Raw genomic sequence first — 19,038 nt, forward strand, 5'->3', positions numbered from 1 at the left:
ACTTGGTGCTGTCATTAAAAATCATGGAGGCCATACAAAGTACTAGATGTAATAGTTTTTGTTGTGGGGTGTACTCATTTTTGCACCACCCTAATTTGAGTAAAACTGAAAAATGTGTAATCTAAGTTATATTATTAACCTTACTTTCACGTTATAAGTTAAACAGATGTTATATTAAACTTTGTCTTGTCAACATTTCGGAAATTGTGTTCATTGAGATATTGTTACTTTTCAAAGGGGGTGCACTCATTTACGCTGAGCACTGTGACTTGGATCTGCTCCAGAATGGACTGGGTTCTTCCTTGGCCCATGCTACATCCTTCCACCAAAAGGAAAATCAGCCCAACATATGACTCCTCGCATGCATTATTGATTGCATACTGTATCAGATTTAGTTTTGTGCCATTTTGAAACCTGGTGCATTTCATTTCAGTTTTATGTGCCAAACTCAAGCGGAAGAAGAACTGGTTCGGTACGGCCATTTATGTGGAGGTGACAGCAGAGGGAGAGAGCAGGAAGACGATCAAGTCTCACAACCTCTCCAGCCCAAAGTGGGACGATCACCTCACTCTGTAAGATTTATTCCTCCACTAGCAGAGAAGCACAACTCAAGTTCATACATTTTGACAGTTTTCACATGATTTTTTGTTTTATGATGAGCAAAAATGTTACTCGGACATATCTGGGGACGCGTTGGGAGAAAAGGACGTGACGGTAGCGCATTTCAGCAAATTCTCTTTTTCGTGTTGGAATTTTGGCGTATTATCAAACATGCCTCATCTCCAGCACTGCACTTGTTTTATTCCCAAAAATAATTAATCCCAGGACAAAACATGACTTACCGAACATTTTTGTTTTGCATTTTAATACAGTACTGGACTTGTAGTACACAGATGTCAGAAATAATGTATAGTGTGTGTGAAACTTAAACCAAACAGAAGGAGAGGTTAGACGCTTCACTGCTTTACTCAAGATCCTCCTCAGTCTCGAGTGAGACGTATGGAATAAAACACCACAGACCATTTTGTTAAAGGAAAATAATCAATAATGGTGTTTTTTTTTTTTTTTATGGAATCAATTTTGTGCCAAAATGTTCATACAATCCTTTTGAAATATCAAACAAAAACGACAAATCAAAATACAAAAAAGAAAAAGTCAATTTTGTTTTTCTCTACTCATGGTATATGAGCTGATATCCTAGTAGTAGAGGAGCCAATCAGAGCACACAATTGCTCATATCCAGTGAATGTGGATAGAATATATACAAACTGCTGTTTTTCTGAAAAAAAAAGGGGGAAAAAAGATATGGAATCAATTTTGTGCCAAAATGTTCATACAATACTTTCGAAATATCAAACAAAAACAACAAATCAAAATAGTCAATTTTTTTTTTTTTTTTTTTAGACTGGCAAACAAATTATTCGTGTAATCGTGCAAAATATCAGTCTATTACTATTCAGAAACCTTTTATTTTTGTTCCGCGTCTTTCTCAGTTTTGTTTGCCGTAATTTATTTTGGTTGCGATTCCAGCTTTCTCGTTTGCGCTCCCTGACTTTTTTTTTTTTCTTGCAGTTTTGGCACAAACTTCACGTGTGGGTGGGCTGTCCAGGAACGCATTCCCATTGGGTAACTTGTGTTTGACTGACAGCTACGCTCAGCCATTTCCGACTCGGATTCTGGCGGACTGTTTGACGAGTGAGCGATCCATTGACGGTAAACAAGGATCGAGTGGACTTCAGTGGCGACTATGATACTGAATTAATTCAACAAAGTGTAAATTCAATATCATAGTCGCCACTGAAGTCCACTCGATCCTTGTTTACCGTCAATGGATCGCTCACTCGTCAAACAGTCCGCCAGAATCCGAGTAGGGAATGGCTGAGCGGAGCTTTCAGTCAAACACAAGTTAGCCAATGGGAATGCACTCCTGGTCAGCCCGCCCACACGTGAAGTTTGTGCCAAAACTGCAAGCAAAAAGTCAGGGAGCGCAAACGAGAAAGCTGGAATCGCAACCAAAATAAATTACGTCAAACAAAACTGAGAAAGACGCGGAACAAAAATAAAAGGTTTCTGAAGAGTAATAGACTGATATTTTGCACGATTACACGAATAATTTGTTTGCCAGTCTAAAAAAAAATTGACTATTTTGATTTGCCGTTTTTGTTTGATATTTCGAAAGTATTGTATGAACGTTTTGGCACAAAATTGATTCCATATTTTTTCCCTTTTTTTTTTTCCCCAAGAAAAACAGCAGTTTGTATATATTCTATCCACATTCACCGGATATGAGCAATTGCGTGCTCTGATTGGCTCCTCTACTACTAGGATATCAGCTCATATACCATGAGTAGAGAAAAACAAAATGGCGGAGTGTTTTGCTGAACCAACCGAGGATGAAATTAAAAGCTCTACTCGAAAACAAAACCCCCAAAAATGCAAAAAAAAAAAAAAAAAAGGGCAACAAAATATGAAGTAAAAATATTTGACGGTAAGAATGCATCTTTTTATTTCATTTTAATTTTTCCAAGAATTATAGCGTTTTTCACAAATTGCTACCTTCAGTTCGCCAGCTTGTTTATATTCTAAGTGGAAATGATTTTGTCGGACGTTTATCAAGTTTTTTTTTTTTTTTTTTCTTTTTTTTTTTGTTGAATTTGCTAAAAATAAAAATGCTCCTTTTTTTTTTTTTTTTTTAAATCCATTGAATGTGGATAGAATAAAACGGTTATTCCTCTCAATCTTGTCATACACGGCTTATAGCCAAATCGGTGCTACGTGACTCATCAGCTGTCAGCTCATGTACGACTCCGTTTCATAGAATAACTGTTAATGTTTGCAATTTATTATTGAAAGATACTTGTTTTTTTAATTTATTTTTAGTCTGTCTGTAGTTATGTTTAAATTTGGAGAAGAAATTTCTCATTTATGAAGAAGTCTCCAGTGTCGGTGCTTTGTAACGGTCGCCACGGGGGAAAACCTCAAAGTAATGATAAATGGTTGACGTGTTGCTCTTTTAATAAATTGAAAAAATTACAAGTTTATTGCTCTTTCATAGGGCGACGAATCAGCGTCTTAGAAGCGGCCGTAGTAACTCCTCCCAGGTGTTTGTTTTCCTACAACAGCGAGTTTTATTCCTTACTTCATCAACACCTTCTCGTTTGATTATTTCAGCAGCTCTGTTGTGGTTTAACCTTTTTAATAGCTTCTGTGTCGATTGTGGAGGAACTGCTGCATTCCGCATGCAGGTCAGAAATCCGTGCACACGCACCTCTGCCCGCTGTGAACGAAATCCTGCATGGCTGCACACTGCTGCTGGCGCGGCAAGGCTGCGCTTCTCAGCCAGGGAGGGGGGCGATTGGGGAATTTTGCAAGTCATCTGTGTCGTGTCAAGATCTTGGTTTGGTGGAGAATATTTAATCCGTCACTTGGCAGAAGTCTGAGGGAGTATGTACGGTACGGTTATCATGATGTGCAAGAACACTGCAGTGTGTTCGGTGTTCAGACTCACGACGCATTGGTAAACTCTACCCATTTGCATCATGGCAGATGAGTCGAGTTCTGTATATAAGATGTAAATGGGGCAGCACAGTGGTGTAGTGGTTAACACTGTCGCCTTACAGCAAGAAGGTTCTGGGTTCAAGCCCAGTGGCTGACCGGGCCTTTCTGTGTGGAGTTTGCATGTTCTCCCCGTGTCCGCGTGGGTTTCCTCCGGGTGCTCCGGTTTCCCCCACAGTCCAAAGACATGCAGGTTAGGTTAACTGGTGACTCTAAATTGACCGTGAATGGTTGGTTGTCTCGGTGTGTCAGCTCTGTAATGACCTGGCGACTTGTCCAGGGTGTACCCCGCCTCTCGCCCATAGTCAGCTGGGATAGGCTCCAGCTTGCCTGCAACCCTGCACAGGATAAGCGGTTACGGATAATGGATGAAATTGGGGATAGACAGACAGACAGACAGACGTGTGTGCATGTGAGAGAGGCTGATGATGATGAATGCTCCAACTCCAGGCTGTGCGTGACTGATTTGAGCTAATGTAGAGAATAAGAGCGAGATGATGAAGGGAATTAAAGAGCCTGCCGACGTTCAGGCAAAGCCCCTGTGTACAGAATACTAACTGCCATGCTCCTCTGCAGAGAGCAGGGAGGGAGGGAGGGAGAGTCAGCCAGCTAGAGAGACAGTTTGTCCTTCTGACTGCTTTTAGGAGTGTTTGGCCAGACCAAACGTTAAGGCAGAGTATCAGGGTGATGAAAAGACTCCTTGTGAGTTCCCTGCCTCTCACCTGTGAGTCATATCTCTGGTGTCTGGTGTGAAATGATGATATAGACAGCGTTTGTGCCTGGAGTGTGGTGGTGGTTAAGTCCACTGGTGAAACTGACTCGAGTCTGTCTCACTTGAAGTAGAGGAAAAAAATCATGAGAGCATTGCTCCCTTATGCAAGTGAGACAGCACCAGCTGGTCTATTGTTCTGAATCGCACTCGCGGTTACTATAGTACTGTTTGGACATAAGTTATTCCCAGTGCTTAAAGGTCCCATGGCATGGTGGTTTGTTGATGCTTTAAACGGGCTCGTGGAGGTTTCCGGATGTTATATCCGCAGGCTTTCTCGAAATGAACCCTCGGCACGTAAATATAGCCTCCTGGGAGAAAGCCCCATTTCAGCGCTTTTCCCAGTGCGTCGTTTTGCTAATGAGAAGCAGGAGGCGGGGAAGGGTAGAGGGTGGGGGCGGGTCTTATCATTAATATTCATGACATGTAAACGTGTTACCTCTGATTGGCTAACAGCACTGTGACGCTACCTCCAGTGGGACAGAACAAGCGGATGTGGGTGTCTTACTATGGCGAGAGAGAAGGAACAAACCGTGAAGGGAAAAATACCACGCGCTGACGTCATTAAGGTGCGACGCGAGGAAATAAAATAAATTCAACAAATGTTTGGGTTTTTACTGAACAAACAAACAAACAAATAAAATGAACGAGTGACTTAAAAAAAAGAATGTGGGTGTGTTTGTAAAAACTGTTTTGATTGGCTATTATAACAGAGCATGCTGCATGCTTTTTGGTTTTGTAGCGCAGAGTACCTGGCTAACTGCAGGAAGCGGTTAGCTGCACAACTAATGTAGCCATTGCAAGGCTAACGTGGCACCGATTTTAAAACACGGCAAAACGACTTAACAGTTCTACACTTACTTGTTCGGTGTTTGTGGCTGATGCGGCAGGGATGCTTGGTACGGACCCAGGCTTCAGTGACAGTTGATGTGCAAAACCTGCCCTGTACTGTCCCAAGTTGTGGAAACATTCCTCAGGAAAATGCTTCCGACAAACGTACACCGTCTTGGGTAGACTCGACGGCGTATTATTGAAGTAAATAAAATTAAGCCACTGTGTCTTCAGGGGCTCTCCCGTCGGCAGTAAAAACAGACTCCTTTCTGTGTTGTCACATCCATGTACAGCGCAATTTCCATGTTTGGTGGCAACTTTTGAGCTGGGCGGGCAATCCATACAGTGGGTGGGAATCCAGAGGGGGGGCGTGGGGATCATCTCCCTTGCTGACGTAGTAAAGGGAAGAGCTTATCAACGTGCCGTTTTGACGCGCCATTCTCAAATGTTGGGCATAGTTTGGTTTACACATTATGAAATTTCTAGCCACTGGGGTGACTTAAGAAGGTCAGAGGAACTCATTTTAACGTTAAAAAACCTCAGAAAGTGAAGATTTCATGCCATGGGACCTTTAATTTGTGAAGTGGGAGGTCCTGGAACGCAGGAGGTGGGTGGGTCCGGCGACTCAAAAAAAAAAAAGAGGCGGGGGGTGGTTTACTATAACTTTACGCACACACGCCTATTGTGTGTGTAAAAAAAAAAAATATCAGACATTATGATCTTAGAAAACGCTTTAGTGACGAACAGTTCCAGACAGTAATATGTCATGATATTGTTATAAAATATTATTTTTTTTATTAGGCTATATATTAAATTTATCTTCTAAAATAAGACTGTACTCATCACAACCGGTTTATTTCACCACTGGAGATCAGATCACACAGGACATGAGTTAAATGACTCATTTTAAGGATTTAAGTAGGGTATTTAAAAGCAGTGCCAGCAGAACTTCGTGGCTCAGGTGGATAAGGCGCCATACCATAAATCCGGGGACCGGGGTTCGATTTCAACCTGTGGTCATTTTCCGAGCCCTCCCTGTTTTTCTCCTGCTCATTAAAAGCATTGCCAGCGGAACTTCGTGGCTCAGGTGGATAAGGCGCCATACCATAAATCTGGGGACCGGGGTTCGATTTCAACCTGTGGTCATTTTCCGAGCCCTCCCTGTTTTTCTCCTGCTCATTAAAAGCAGTGCCAGCGGAACTTCGTGGCTCAGGTGGATAAGGCGCCATACCATAAATCCGGGGACCAGGGTTCGATTCCGACCCGAGGTCATTTCCTGGTCCCTCCCGGTTTCTCTCCCGCTCATTTCCTGTCTCTACACTGTCCTATCCAATAAAAAAGGTGGAAAAAGCCCCCCCAAAAATCTTTATTTTGTCACTTCTGTAGCAAGTTATGAGTTTGCATGGCGTATTTCAATATATCAGCCCATATGCCAAAGCAATGGGCGTAAACAAGATTCGTTGAGACCTGTGCGAGACATCGTAGGACGGAAGGATTTAAGTAGGGTATTTAAAAGCATTGCCAGCGGATCTTCGTGGCTCAGGTGGATAAGGCGCCATACCATAAATCTGGGGACCGGGGTTCGATTTCAACCTGTGGTAATTTTCCGAGCTCTCCCTGTTTTTCTCCTGCTCATTAAAAGCAGTGCCAGCGGAACTTCGTGGCTCAGGTGGATAAGGCGCCATACCATAAATCCGGGGTTCGAGTCCAACCTGCGGTCATTTTCCGAGCCCTCCCTGTTTTTCTCCTGCTCATTTCCTGTCTCTACACTGTCCTATCCAATAAAGGTGGAAAAAGCCCAAAAAAGAGAATTTAAAAGCAGTGCCAGCAAACATAAGTGCAATCAATTCAAGTAATAGTTAAGAAATAAAGGGTTTACAAAACAAGTTGGAGAATTCATTTAAAAAATTTTAGTAAGCTTTCTTGTTTTTTTTTTTTTGGCCATTTTTTCCACAGCGCAAGCTAACGGCTACAAAAAACCCGGTGTTCTATTGAGCGGAAGTATACACCCCATGTCCCCCCCCCTTCCCCTTTCGCATAGATTTTGTGGATGTCATTGGAGAGAAATCAACAACAGATATCAAAACCGAACACTGAACAATTTTTTTTATTTACTTATTTATTTAATTTATTATTTGATTTTTTTTTTCCCTTTGTGATGGTCACGGAGGTGATCTGATCCATTTAAATAGCTGCCGGAACACCGAATGAAATGAAAATAGCTGCCGGATCTGACGACGGAGGTTCCGGATCTTGTTCCGTCATGTTCTGGCTCAAATTAAGCCCTGGTTATTCCATGAAATCGAGTCATACATGAGCTGATTGTTGGCTATGTAGGTGCAACAGGCTTATCGAATTAGTCTCATATAAAAAGGGATCAGCCTCATAAATTCATTAATCATTAATTCAAGTGTCTAGTAGTTTATAGCTGAACTATTAAAATCAATGGAATAACAGTGCTGATGCTGCTATAGTTTTAGTGAGTATTGTAGCTCTAATGTAATACGTTTACTCTAGATCTGTAACATTTCATATAACCCAACGGGCGAAGGCAATTAGAATACTTGTTTGGCAGAGGTTGGCACTCAGTGAATGTTGTAGCAATAGACAGGACACCGTTTACTCCAAAGGTACAAATTTATTGAAATAGCTGACACGAATTAGCAAACCAATACTGATCAGATATAGCAACAATAGCAGCCAAGGAATAATTTAATTAAAAAAAAATTGGTAGTGTATACGGGTAATAATCAGTAGTGTATAAAGCAATAGTCGGTAGTAAGTAGAATAATAGCCAGGATGAGAAATCAGCAGTGAATATGACGACCAAGGCACTAATGGTGACCAGAAGTAATGAGCTATATGCAAGTGTTGCAGTGTAGGGGCGAGTGAATGTTAAAATGTGAGAGGGAAATCACGTGTTTGTGTATAGGCATGTGCGCAGCTGCGCACTAACGAGTTGAGGAGCTAGGGAGAGAGCGCTTGCGCAGGCGCATGACAAAGAGGAGGGGAGTGAGGGAGCGAGGCTGTGCAGGCAAGATAGGTGTGGTATAGGCACCGTCTAAAGGGGGATGGGCAACAAGGAGAGCGCAAAAGGATCTGTAACTTAAACTAGTCCCAGCTAGGCCTTAAACCCAAACTTCTGCTCAACCCTTAGCTACTCCTGAAATCCCAATGTTGAGGGGTGTGGTGTGATGGAGGGAGTTAAAAAGAGCGCGCACGAGCATGCACGATCTGACTAATACGAATAGTAAACAAGCAAATCAAACACGCAGTCCAAGACCGGCTTTCATGTGAATCAAAATGCGTACATTTAAACCATGAATGAATTCAAATAAACACTCTGCATTAACTAGCCACAACTAAAACTAACAATTGCCCAGATGCCAGCCTTACTTGAGATCGCTCTTGCTTGGAGACTGAAAGTGTGCTGTCTGTTATCTGAAGACAGCGCGGAGTGCAGGTCCAGGGAGAAAACAGTTCTGTTCCTTTTGCTTTTACAGCTCGTCAGCTGAAGCTCTTCGGTGTCTCGTCGGTCGTCCGATGATCTGGAAGGAATCTTGCTTGTAGTTTGTCGACACTGCGAAAGGGAAAAAGGGATCCGGTCGCCCTTTCTCTTTAAAATACTGCATGGGCTGCAGTAGCTAACCGGTTCAGTCATTACTGCAACTATGCGAAGATCAAATACATTGAACTTTGGCTAAAGGTCCGGTATCAATAGCTCGTTCTTCTGTAGCACAGATGCAACGACGTCTCTTTCACACGTGGGGATCCACCGCCAGACGGAGGGAATTTCGATTCTGCCGCGGGTTTTAAAGCAGTCGTGACATCACTGTATTTGGTATCCGGTATCATCTCTGTATCCAATACCATTACAGGGAGTCAGAAGAATTGGCGGAGATAGAACATGGCATCGAGTACAGGCATTGGTGTGTTCAATGCTGTAACAGTGGAAGGGGAGAAGATGGGCCATAAAGTGAAGCAGGGAATTGTGGGTACTATGGCTACGGCATGGCAGCCCCCACTACAGCTATAAGCCATGTACGATAAGGTTGAGTGGAATAACCATTTTATTCTATCTACATTCACTGGATTTTGAGAAACGGAGCATTTTTATTTTTTTGCAAATTAGATAAAATCTTTTTTTATACAAAATGTCCAACGAAACAGTTTCCGCTTAGAATGTAAACAAACAGGTGAAATGATCGTAGCAATTTGTGAAAAATAAAGACAAATTCTTACCATCAAATACTTTCATTTGTTTTTGTTTTTTTAATATATAAACATTTTTTTCAAATTTAAATTTTCTGTGATTTTGTTTTTGAGGAGAGTTTTAATTTCATCCTCGGTTGGTTCAGCAACACGCTCCGCCATTTCCTTCTTCAGGGTTTTTTTTTTTTGCGCAGTTGGCAAACCAACTTAAAGGTGCATTACCGCCACCAACTTGGCTGGAATGTGGAACAGGAGATTTTTCTTTTTTTCTGGGGGGGGATGACTATATTTTTGCTGTTTTGTTCCTTTTAAAGCTACACTGCCTTTCAGATTCTTTCAAGTGTAGTTCATAAAAAGAATTTTCCCCGACACCCAGTTATTTTTGTTTAGTGGACTGAAAGCTGCTGAATTCAAATCCCAGACTTCCAATTTTATTATTATTTTTTTAAAAATAGAAAAATTAATCAGTTTTAAGGCCACATGGCCCTAAATTCTCTGCTATTTTTTCCTGCTTCACCATGACCCAATTCAAGATACGACATCATGTGTCACGTGGTGGGCTTCCCCCGTTCGCGCAAGGCATTGTGGGATACAAATTTGAAACAGGAGAGAAAAATGGAGGACGTGAGTGTGCGAATGAAACGTGAACGACTGACTACAGTAACGGAAAGCGAGAAGAAAAGATATGTTATATACGAAGGAAAGGAAACACAGGACCAAACAAATAAATAAATATTGTCGTCAGCGAGCACCTCAGTGTGATCAGCCGTTCATTTAGCGATAGAATCTGCGCATGCGTACACTTCCTCTGTCTGCTTGACTGCGCAAAGCGAGCGATTTCATGCACATTATTTGCTCAGGAATGCCCTCAAATAAAATAACTTCCCAGCCACAGAATGGCCTGATGTTTTGTGAGATATTACAGAAATAAACACAGATCACAATGACACAATTTCAGACGGAACTGCATTTCACCGGTTTTATGAAATCAAAAGGCCGTCTACTTTTAAATACTTGATGGTAGTGATGGATCTGACTTGATGTACTCCACCATTTTTGTTTTACTCTACTCACTGTACTGTATATGCGCTGGTATCTTAGTAGTAAAGCAGTAGCTGAATGGAGCGTGCGATTGCTCATATCCTGTCAATGTGGATGGAACATTTCTTGTGAAATATGTCCGGTCAGGTCACCATCTGACATCTGTAATGATTTGTTCGATTTGCACAAGATAAATGCATCTTTCTATGGGAGTGTTTGAATGATGTATGCAAGGTCGATTTAAAAAAAAAAAATCTGTCTGTGGATAATAAAGATGACTTGTTTAATCCGAAGTAAATTATTAGCTTTTTTCTTCTTCTTCTTTAAATAAGCCCTTGTAGCAGAGTGTGTCCGTTAGCACAAGCTGAGCTTGATTTGAATACTGTAGTTTTAAGTAGGATAACTTAAAAGCCTCCACATGCCAGTCTTTTTGGACCTTGTATATATTTTGTTCATCAATTTATGCTCGTACCTGCTTCCGGTTCGGTTTTGGCAAAGGACGAGGGGAAAAAGGCGCTTCCTGGAGTGTCGTGCCTGGCATGGGAAAAGTAGAAAAACGTCATTATTTTTCCGCACAGGATGTCACGGATACTGTTCTGGAACATGCAGTTTGTATCGAACGGATTTTAGTGCCAGATACTCCGATAGTGTAATACTTCACCACCTGGTCTGAAACTAATCTGATCTGAAAAGGGCTTCTGAGTAGAGCCAGCTCCTGTCCTTACTTTATTTTATCAACTGTTGGCTCCTCCTGCTGATAGCTTTCAGTGCTCTTCTGCATTTTTTTCTCTCTCTCTCTCTCTCTCTGTGTGTGTAGGAATGTAACACCACACTCGCAGTTGGAGTTTAAAGTATGGACCCATAACACTTTAAAGGCAGATGCTCTGCTGGGGAAAGCCACTCTGGACCTGCGCAAAGCCCTGGAGCAACACGACAGGAAGCGTACGAATCTCTCACACACTGTCTACACACTCCTTTTTCCTGTTAGGACATGACTCGAGTACCAACTAACTAGAGGGGTTTTGAAATAAGATTAGCTCTGCAAATTAAATGTAATCTGTGTGTGTACATACGGGTTAACTTTGTTCTTGGAAGAAGTGTGTAAATACTCCTTTTTTTTTTTTTTTTGTGTGTGTTTTTTTTTTTTAAAGTGGGATCATTTACCATAAATCAGGGGTTTTCAAAGTGTGGGAGAGTCAGCCCCCCCTCAGAGAGCAAATAAACAACGCCCCCCCCCCCCCCCCCACACACACACACACAATTTTTGTTGTTGCTATACTTAATGTTGTACACATTATTTTTTCTTTTACACATTTTAAACATCTGTGCTTTTTGAAAAATCTTTTTTTTACAAATTTTAAACATCTGTGCTTTTTAAAACATCTTTTTTACACATTTTAAACATCTGTGCTTTTTAAAACATCTTTTTTTTACACATTTTAAACATCTTTTTAACACATTTTAAACATCTGTGCTTTTTAAAACATCTTTTTTTACACATTTTAAACATCTTTTTTACACATTTTAAACATCTGTGCTTTTTAAAACATCTTTTTTTTACACATTTTAAACATCTTTTTAACACATTTTAAACATCTGTGCTTTTTAAAACATCTTTTTTTTACACATTTTAAACATCTTTTTAACACATTTTAAACATCTGTGCTTTTTAAAACATCTTTTTTTTACACATTTTAAACATCTTTTTAACACATTTTAAACATCTGTGCTTTTTAACAAAAACATCTTTTTTTACACATCTTTTTTACACATTTAAACATCTGTGCTTTTTTTTTTTTAAACTTTTTTACACATCTTTTTTACACATTTTAAACATCTGTGCTTTTTAAAACATCTTTTTTTACACATTTTAAACATCTGTGCTTTTTAAAACATCTTTTTTTACACATTTTAAACATGTGCTTTTTTAAAACATCTTTTTTTACACATTTTAAACATCTTTTTTACACATTTAAACATCTGTGCTTTTTAAAAAAAAAACATCTTTTTTTACACATCTTTTTTACACATTTTAAACATCTGTGCTTTTTAAAACATCTTTTTAACACATTTTAAACATCTGTGCTTTTTAAAAAACTTTTTTATGCATCTTTTTTACACATTTTAAACATCTGTGCTTTTTAAAACATCTTTTTTTACACATTTTAAACATCTGTGCTTTTTAAAAAACTTTTTTATGCATCTTTTTTACACATTTTAAACATCTGTGCTTTTTAAAACATCTTTTTAACACATTTTAAACATCTGTGCTTTTTAAAAAACTTTTTTATGCATCTTTTTTACACATTTTAAACATCTGTGCTTTTTTAAAACATCTTTTTTTTACACATTTTAAACATCTGTGCTTTTTTAAAACATCTTTTTTTTTTTTTTTTACACATTTTAAACATCTGTGCTTTTTAAAAAAAAAAAAAAACATCTTGTTTTACACATTTTAAACATCTCATAGCATCGTTAGCTAGCACCTCTTGGCAGACAACACACTGTGGCAGTGGAGCATCTTCAGATCCAGTCCATGAAAATCCAAACTTTAAATTATCGTGGTCATACTTCCTTCTTTTGTTGCTTGGCCCAGACTCTGTCTCCTCACTCACTGGAGCTTTAGGTACTAAAAATCGATCCATTTTTTGTCTCTGGCAAAGGCTAGCTGAAGTTCGCTATATGTCCGCAATAGTAACTTATTCTGGCTTATTTTTCCTCACGTTGCGCCCTCCCTGAAGAACTCTGGTGCCCCCTAGGGGAGGCACGCCCCACACTTTGAAAAGCCCTGCCATAAATTATTCTGGAGTCCATAAAATGTTTTGTTTCTACTGCAAGAAAAATGGAACTTGTATTTTCATGTACATCCCAGTTTTACACACGACAGATCCAGATTTTTTTTAAACTCTTTATTTATAGATCATTTTCATCTTTTAATACAGGAAGTTAAAACAAAAGACAAAAACAAAACATTGAACAATTACCCATATTCAAGGTCCGGGGGTGATCAGTAAATCCAAAAGACAAAGTATCATACCCAGTACATGCATACAGTCTCATTCATTAGCTAAATAGGCTTGCCGTTTCTGCCATCGTTTTTCCCCTAGATCTTTTTGGAGTCTGACTGAGTAAGTCATTTGCTCTAATACATGTAGTTGTTTTACAATATTAACAAAAGAATCTGTAGTGGGGGCATTTTTCTGGAGCCAGCATTTTGTGATGGCCTTTTTACTTGCAGCCAGAAAGACCCTAAGTAGGTATACATCAGCTCTACTCAACCCATCTGGCATATTCCCAAGGTAGAGAGTTGTGAATGATGCATTCATATTAAAACATAGAACCTTTGAAATAATTTTTGCCACTTCCCTCCAGAAAAACTGGATGGAGGGGCAGGACCAAAAAATATGAGCATAATCAGCAAGGACCTCTCCACATTCTCTCCAAAGATCCAGATGTTTTTTTAAAAAAAAAAAGACCACTCATCCTTTCTTGAAGATGATTATTAGCTTATCTGACCATAAAGCCGATGAGCTGGTGGCGTGGCGTGGCGTCGGTCGTCCACAATTGGGTTAAATCGTATCTCCTCCATCAGTTCTCCGCGGATTTCCATTCCGATTGTTTTTGTTTGAAAGAACTCCTCACTCCGCACACAACTTGGTTGTTATTTTTGTCAGATTTTTTTTTTTTTTTTGCTAACGAGTTACTAATTAGGCCAAATTAATGAATCTTCCAGGCCTCTTACTAGAATTGTACCTCCTCTCTGACTTCTCATCCGATTCCAGTTCTGATCGATGTTTTGGTAGATCTTCCCTTGAGGAGCAAACTTGGTCGTTTGTTTGTTGATTTTCCCGTTAACAGTTTTTGTTTAACTTTTATTTTCAGTTAAATCGTATCTCCGTTCTTTCTTCAGTTCTTAATGGATTTCAGTTCTGGTGATTTGAAATAACTAGACCTTCTGCACAACACTTGATCGTTGTGTTGTCAATGTTTTGCGAACAAATTAATCATTAGGTCAAGTTAACACACATTTTCTTCTGACTAGAGTTGTATCTGCTGTCTTATTTATCATGCGAATTCGGTTCTGATCGATGTTTTGGGTCGATCTTGCAATAAGGAACGAACGGCAAAGTTTCGTTTGTAGATTTTCTTGTAAACAGTTTGTTGTGGAGGTTGGTCCTCTCTCACGTTGTCGCATGTTTGTTTTGTTAGTCAGAGTTGTTTTAATGGCAGGCCAGATGAGCTACGTTGACAGAACCTTGACGTTCTGGTTATTTTCGTCAGTGGTGTGACGTGTTCATGTCGTCTGTGTGGGTCTAGTTGAAAACGTAAAGGAGGTGCTAAAGCTGACTCTGGAGAGCAAAAATGGTACCGTGACCTCTGGAGAGCTCACGGTCATCCTGGACGGCCTCGCTGTTGACCAGGAGCCTTTACACAATGGAAATGCCGTCACCACCACTACAACCAGTGAGTACTTCTCTCCTCTCACAACCCCTTGATCATCTCATTTTGGTTTCCATGTTGCGTTTTTATCCCCCGCTGGCTGAAAGGCCCAAAGGGAGATTATGTCGTGGTGATGTCCATCCATCCGTCCATCCCAGGTGCTCACCTTCTCTCACAATTGGTGGAGGAATTTCACGAAACTTGGCAGGATTCTTTGTTATATGTCGGTAATGCACATATTGTAATTTCGTTCAATTGGGTCACGTTTTACCAGAGTTGCAGCCCTTGGTGAACAAAATTTATACTTTGACAATTGGGGGTCTAGCAGCGAAGCTGCAGAACCCCCTTGTGTTTCTCATCTCATCTCATTATCTCTAGTCACTTTATCCTTCTACAGGGTCGCAGGCAAGCTGGAGCCTATCCCAGCTGACTACGGGCGAAAGGCGGGGTACACCCTGGACAAGTCGCCAGGTCATCACAGGGCTGACACATAGACACAGACAACCATTCACACTCACATTCACACCTACGCTCAATTTAGAGTCACCAGTTAACCTAATCTGTATGTCTTTGGACTGTGGGGGAAACCGGAGCACCCGGAGGAAACCCACGCGGACACGGGGAGAACATGCAAACTCCACACAGAAAGGCCCTCGCCAGCCCCGGGGCTCGAACCCAGGACCTTCTTGCTGTGAGGCGACAGTGCTAACCACTACACCACCGTGCCGCCCCCCTTGTGTTTCTATGTTTTCTTATTATTGTTCAACTTTCTTCCGTAATGGAAGTCTATGGCAACCTATAGAACCGTATGGTAAAAAGTAGTGAAATTTTGCGCACACATTGGGGATGCCACCCTGATTAATTTGACCAAGTTTCATATATGTAAGTCAAGCGGTCTAGCGCCACCAATGGATCAAATTTGGAGTTGCGTCCATGAATGTAACTTTTGAACCGTATGCCCGATTTTCAAAAACCTGGTACCGTTGGAATCCTTGGGTCAAGCCGAGTTCAACGCACCCTATGATGTCATTTTCCGCCATATTGGATTTTCCGCCATTTTGGATTTTGTTGAAAGTGAAACAATTTTCAGCGGTCGCAAATTTAGCCAGATTGTCATGAAAATTGGAACACATGGTCTTCAGGCCATTCCCCACAAAACTTACTTATAGCGGTTTAGAAGTTCCAAAGCGTTTGCCTGCTACAGCCAAACGAAAACGGCGGCAAAGCCGCCAAACAGGAAGTGAGGTCATATCTCAGGAACGGTTTGACCTTCCAAGTTCAAACTTGGTACATAGACTCTTGACCCTATCCTGAGGGCACTCATTAAATATGGTGACCTTTGACCTCTAGTTTTTAAAGCATTTACCCAAAAGCCCCCAGGCAAGAGATAAGTTCACATCTCTGTGAATCTTTGGTTGTTTGTCATGTAACGTGCAGTCAGTGTTGCATCTGAAGACCATTGCGGACGTTGCCATTTCTGCTCGACCCCCACATTGCTGCTTGCAGCTATATTTTCATGAGTGTTTTTTCCTTCTGAAATCGACCCCTCTCACAATTTTTGGATGAATTTCTCGAAGTTTGACAAAAGGCCTTGTTATATGACGGTAATATGCATATTGCGATTTTAATTTCGTTTGTGAAAATTTTACCAGAGGTTTTGACCCTTGATTCAATAACTTGGACAATTTCATGAGGGTGTACGTTCTTCTGAAATCAACTCCTCTCACAGTTTGTGGAGGAATTTCACCAAACTTGGCAAAAGGCTTTGTTATATGACAGTTGTACGAATATTGAAATTTCATTTAATTTGGGCAAATCTTACCAGAGTTATGCCCTTGATTATTAACAAACTTTGGCAATTTCATCAAGGTGTGCTCGCTTTCTGAAATCAACTTCCCTCACAATTTTTGGAGGAATTTCATGTAATTTGGCAAAATGTTTTATCCTCACCTGCTGCCCGAAAGGCCTGAAGGGGGATTATGTCGTGGCGATGCCCGTCCGTCCATCCCGAGAAGGGTACTCGTCTTCTGAAATCAACTCCTCTCTTAAGTTTTGGAGAAATTTCACGAAACTTGGCAGGGTTCTTTGTTATATTGCAATGTTGCATTTTACTGGTGAGATTGCACAGTTGCCAGCGGGGGATATTGTGCTCTCAGAACACTCTTGTTAAAGTAGCAGTTAAACTGCATTTAATGTCTGTGTGTGTCTCTCTCTCTCTCTCTCTCTCTCTCTTCCAAAAGAAGTTCAGCAGAATGGCGATGCTATTCATGAGAATGGGGAGGAAAATACCACAACTCAGAACAGGTAAGGACACACACTCGGGGATGAAGTAATCATGTAATAATGATATCGAAGACATGATTTCAGAACATAGTGAGTGTGAAACTGCTTGAATTGGTTACATGTATTAAGATGGACTGTAAAAAGAAATCCAAATTGAGCTGTTGGGATTTGATTCCGGTAATATTGAGAACTTGTACACAGATTCTGCACCTGACTCAGCTATATGAGGCAGAAAAACGCTGTCTCCTGGTATACGTCATTATGCTGGGACTATATTTGTCCTTGTCCTGTGAGAATGCATCATTGCAACTTTTTTTTTTTTTTTTTAGTTCCCTTGTGGGTTTCCCCTCCTCCCCAGGCCGAAGCGCCTCTTTGCCCTCTGTAACCAGGAATTTTGTAGCAGCCTGATGATTCATTCATTTCCTCTTTGGCCAGACACTCAAACCAGCTGATTCTAGCAAACGTTTTCGGCATTACACAATCACCACCTCGGATCAGAACACGTCCTCGCAGGCTTTCGGTGCAGCTGTTCAGATTTGCGGACTCTCAAGCGGAAGTGCTTTTGAGACGCGAAGCTGTCGCACGCTGTGGTGAGAATAATTCGGACAGATGTTTACTCGGCAGAGCTTCCTGTCCCACCCATTGTCATTTCCTGTCCAAGTGTCAGGCCCCACGCACCTCCACCCTGCTGCTGAAACATCTCTGCTGTGTCTGAGCCTCAGCTCAGGCATTTATTGATGCACCATCTGTTAGACACGTGTGGTGGGTGGGTGGGGGGGCTCCGTGTCGCAGTCAAGCGGGTTGTTAATGCCCTGTTTTATTCTGCCTGCAAACAAAACATCGTCAACATGCCACCTCTTCGTCAGTCATGTGACCATGCCACAGGCAACCGTGCTGTTGGAAGAAGTGCTTTCTTTCAGTTATCAGGCTGAAAGATCGGATTACTCCTTCATATCTCGTCAGTTGTGTGGCTTATGGAAGAATCATATTAGCTGATGTGTTTAAATATGTCATGTGAAGCACAAATTGATTTTTTTTCAATAAGTGCTTCATTTCTGCTTAATCCTCCTTAGTTGATTTTATATAGGTGTTTTAATGCAGACGGGGGGGAATGAACGGTTTAATGTCGTCCAACAGGAAGCTGAGCCTGAAGTTGATTTTCTAGTGACGCCTCATCCCAGATACCCCTTTTCCACCAGATCAGTTCCAGGGCTGGTTCGGGGTAGTCTGGCTAACGTGACTTCAAAGCTCTGCGAGCATTTGGTCTGGCAAAGATATTAAGCCCAACCGTTTCCCAAAGCGCGTGGTTGACCCGCCTCCCTGAAATGCCTCAGTTTGCTACTGGTCGAAGCCAGAAAAGGCTGTGACGAAGCTTAAACCAATCACATCACTCTTTCCTCTGACGTATGCGACGCGACGGGGCTAACTGGTAGATTAAACTCTTACCGAAGCCGGTCGGGAGCAAGGCGAAAACGTCCTTCCTTTCAATAAATACCTCCAGGGCTGCTCTTTGCTCCGTTTTCAATGAGAACTTGCTCCATGTTCGTAATGTTTCTAGTGAATGAAGCGCTTCCGGCATAGCCTGGGAAATCCCATGCTGCTTTGCACAATCGTTCCGATCTGAAAAGACAGCATGGAAACTATGGTCTAAAGGCTCGCCTGAGTTAGGGAGCCAATCAGAGAGTGGGGAGGGGTGGAAAGACGGTGACTCGTACTACTCGACAAACGGAAGCTTATTGTTTATTTGGGACTGTTTACGGATCACATTTAACATGGCGGCAAGCGATACGAACCAAACTTTCGATCAAGCTTTAGACACTTCTGAATAGTTTAGAGCGAAAGTTTGTTTTAAAAAAAGAACAGCGTTTGGCGTTACAGTCTTTTTTTCGCCTCTTCGTCGCTCTAAC

General features: G+C 41.1%; 1 protein-coding gene across 2 annotated transcripts in view; it reads left to right on the forward strand.

Moving 5' to 3' along the window:
• LOC132887113 (NEDD4-like E3 ubiquitin-protein ligase WWP1) overlaps positions 1-19,038 on the forward strand; it is an 84,392-nt gene that overhangs the window by 11,865 nt on the left and 53,489 nt on the right. The window contains exons 3-6 of one of the 2 annotated variants that reach the window (XM_060922496.1): positions 434-572; positions 11,226-11,350; positions 14,726-14,872; positions 17,089-17,152. In XM_060922496.1, coding sequence (XP_060778479.1) covers positions 434-572; positions 11,226-11,350; positions 14,726-14,872; positions 17,089-17,152 — 475 coding nt within the window. The remainder of the gene's footprint in view (positions 1-433; positions 573-11,225; positions 11,351-14,725; positions 14,873-17,088; positions 17,153-19,038) is intronic. The other variant, XM_060922497.1, reaches the window with a different exon arrangement.

Source organism: Neoarius graeffei, chromosome 5, assembly GCF_027579695.1.
Source record: "Neoarius graeffei isolate fNeoGra1 chromosome 5, fNeoGra1.pri, whole genome shotgun sequence".
In the NCBI taxonomy this organism is placed as follows: Eukaryota; Metazoa; Chordata; class Actinopteri; order Siluriformes; family Ariidae; genus Neoarius; species Neoarius graeffei.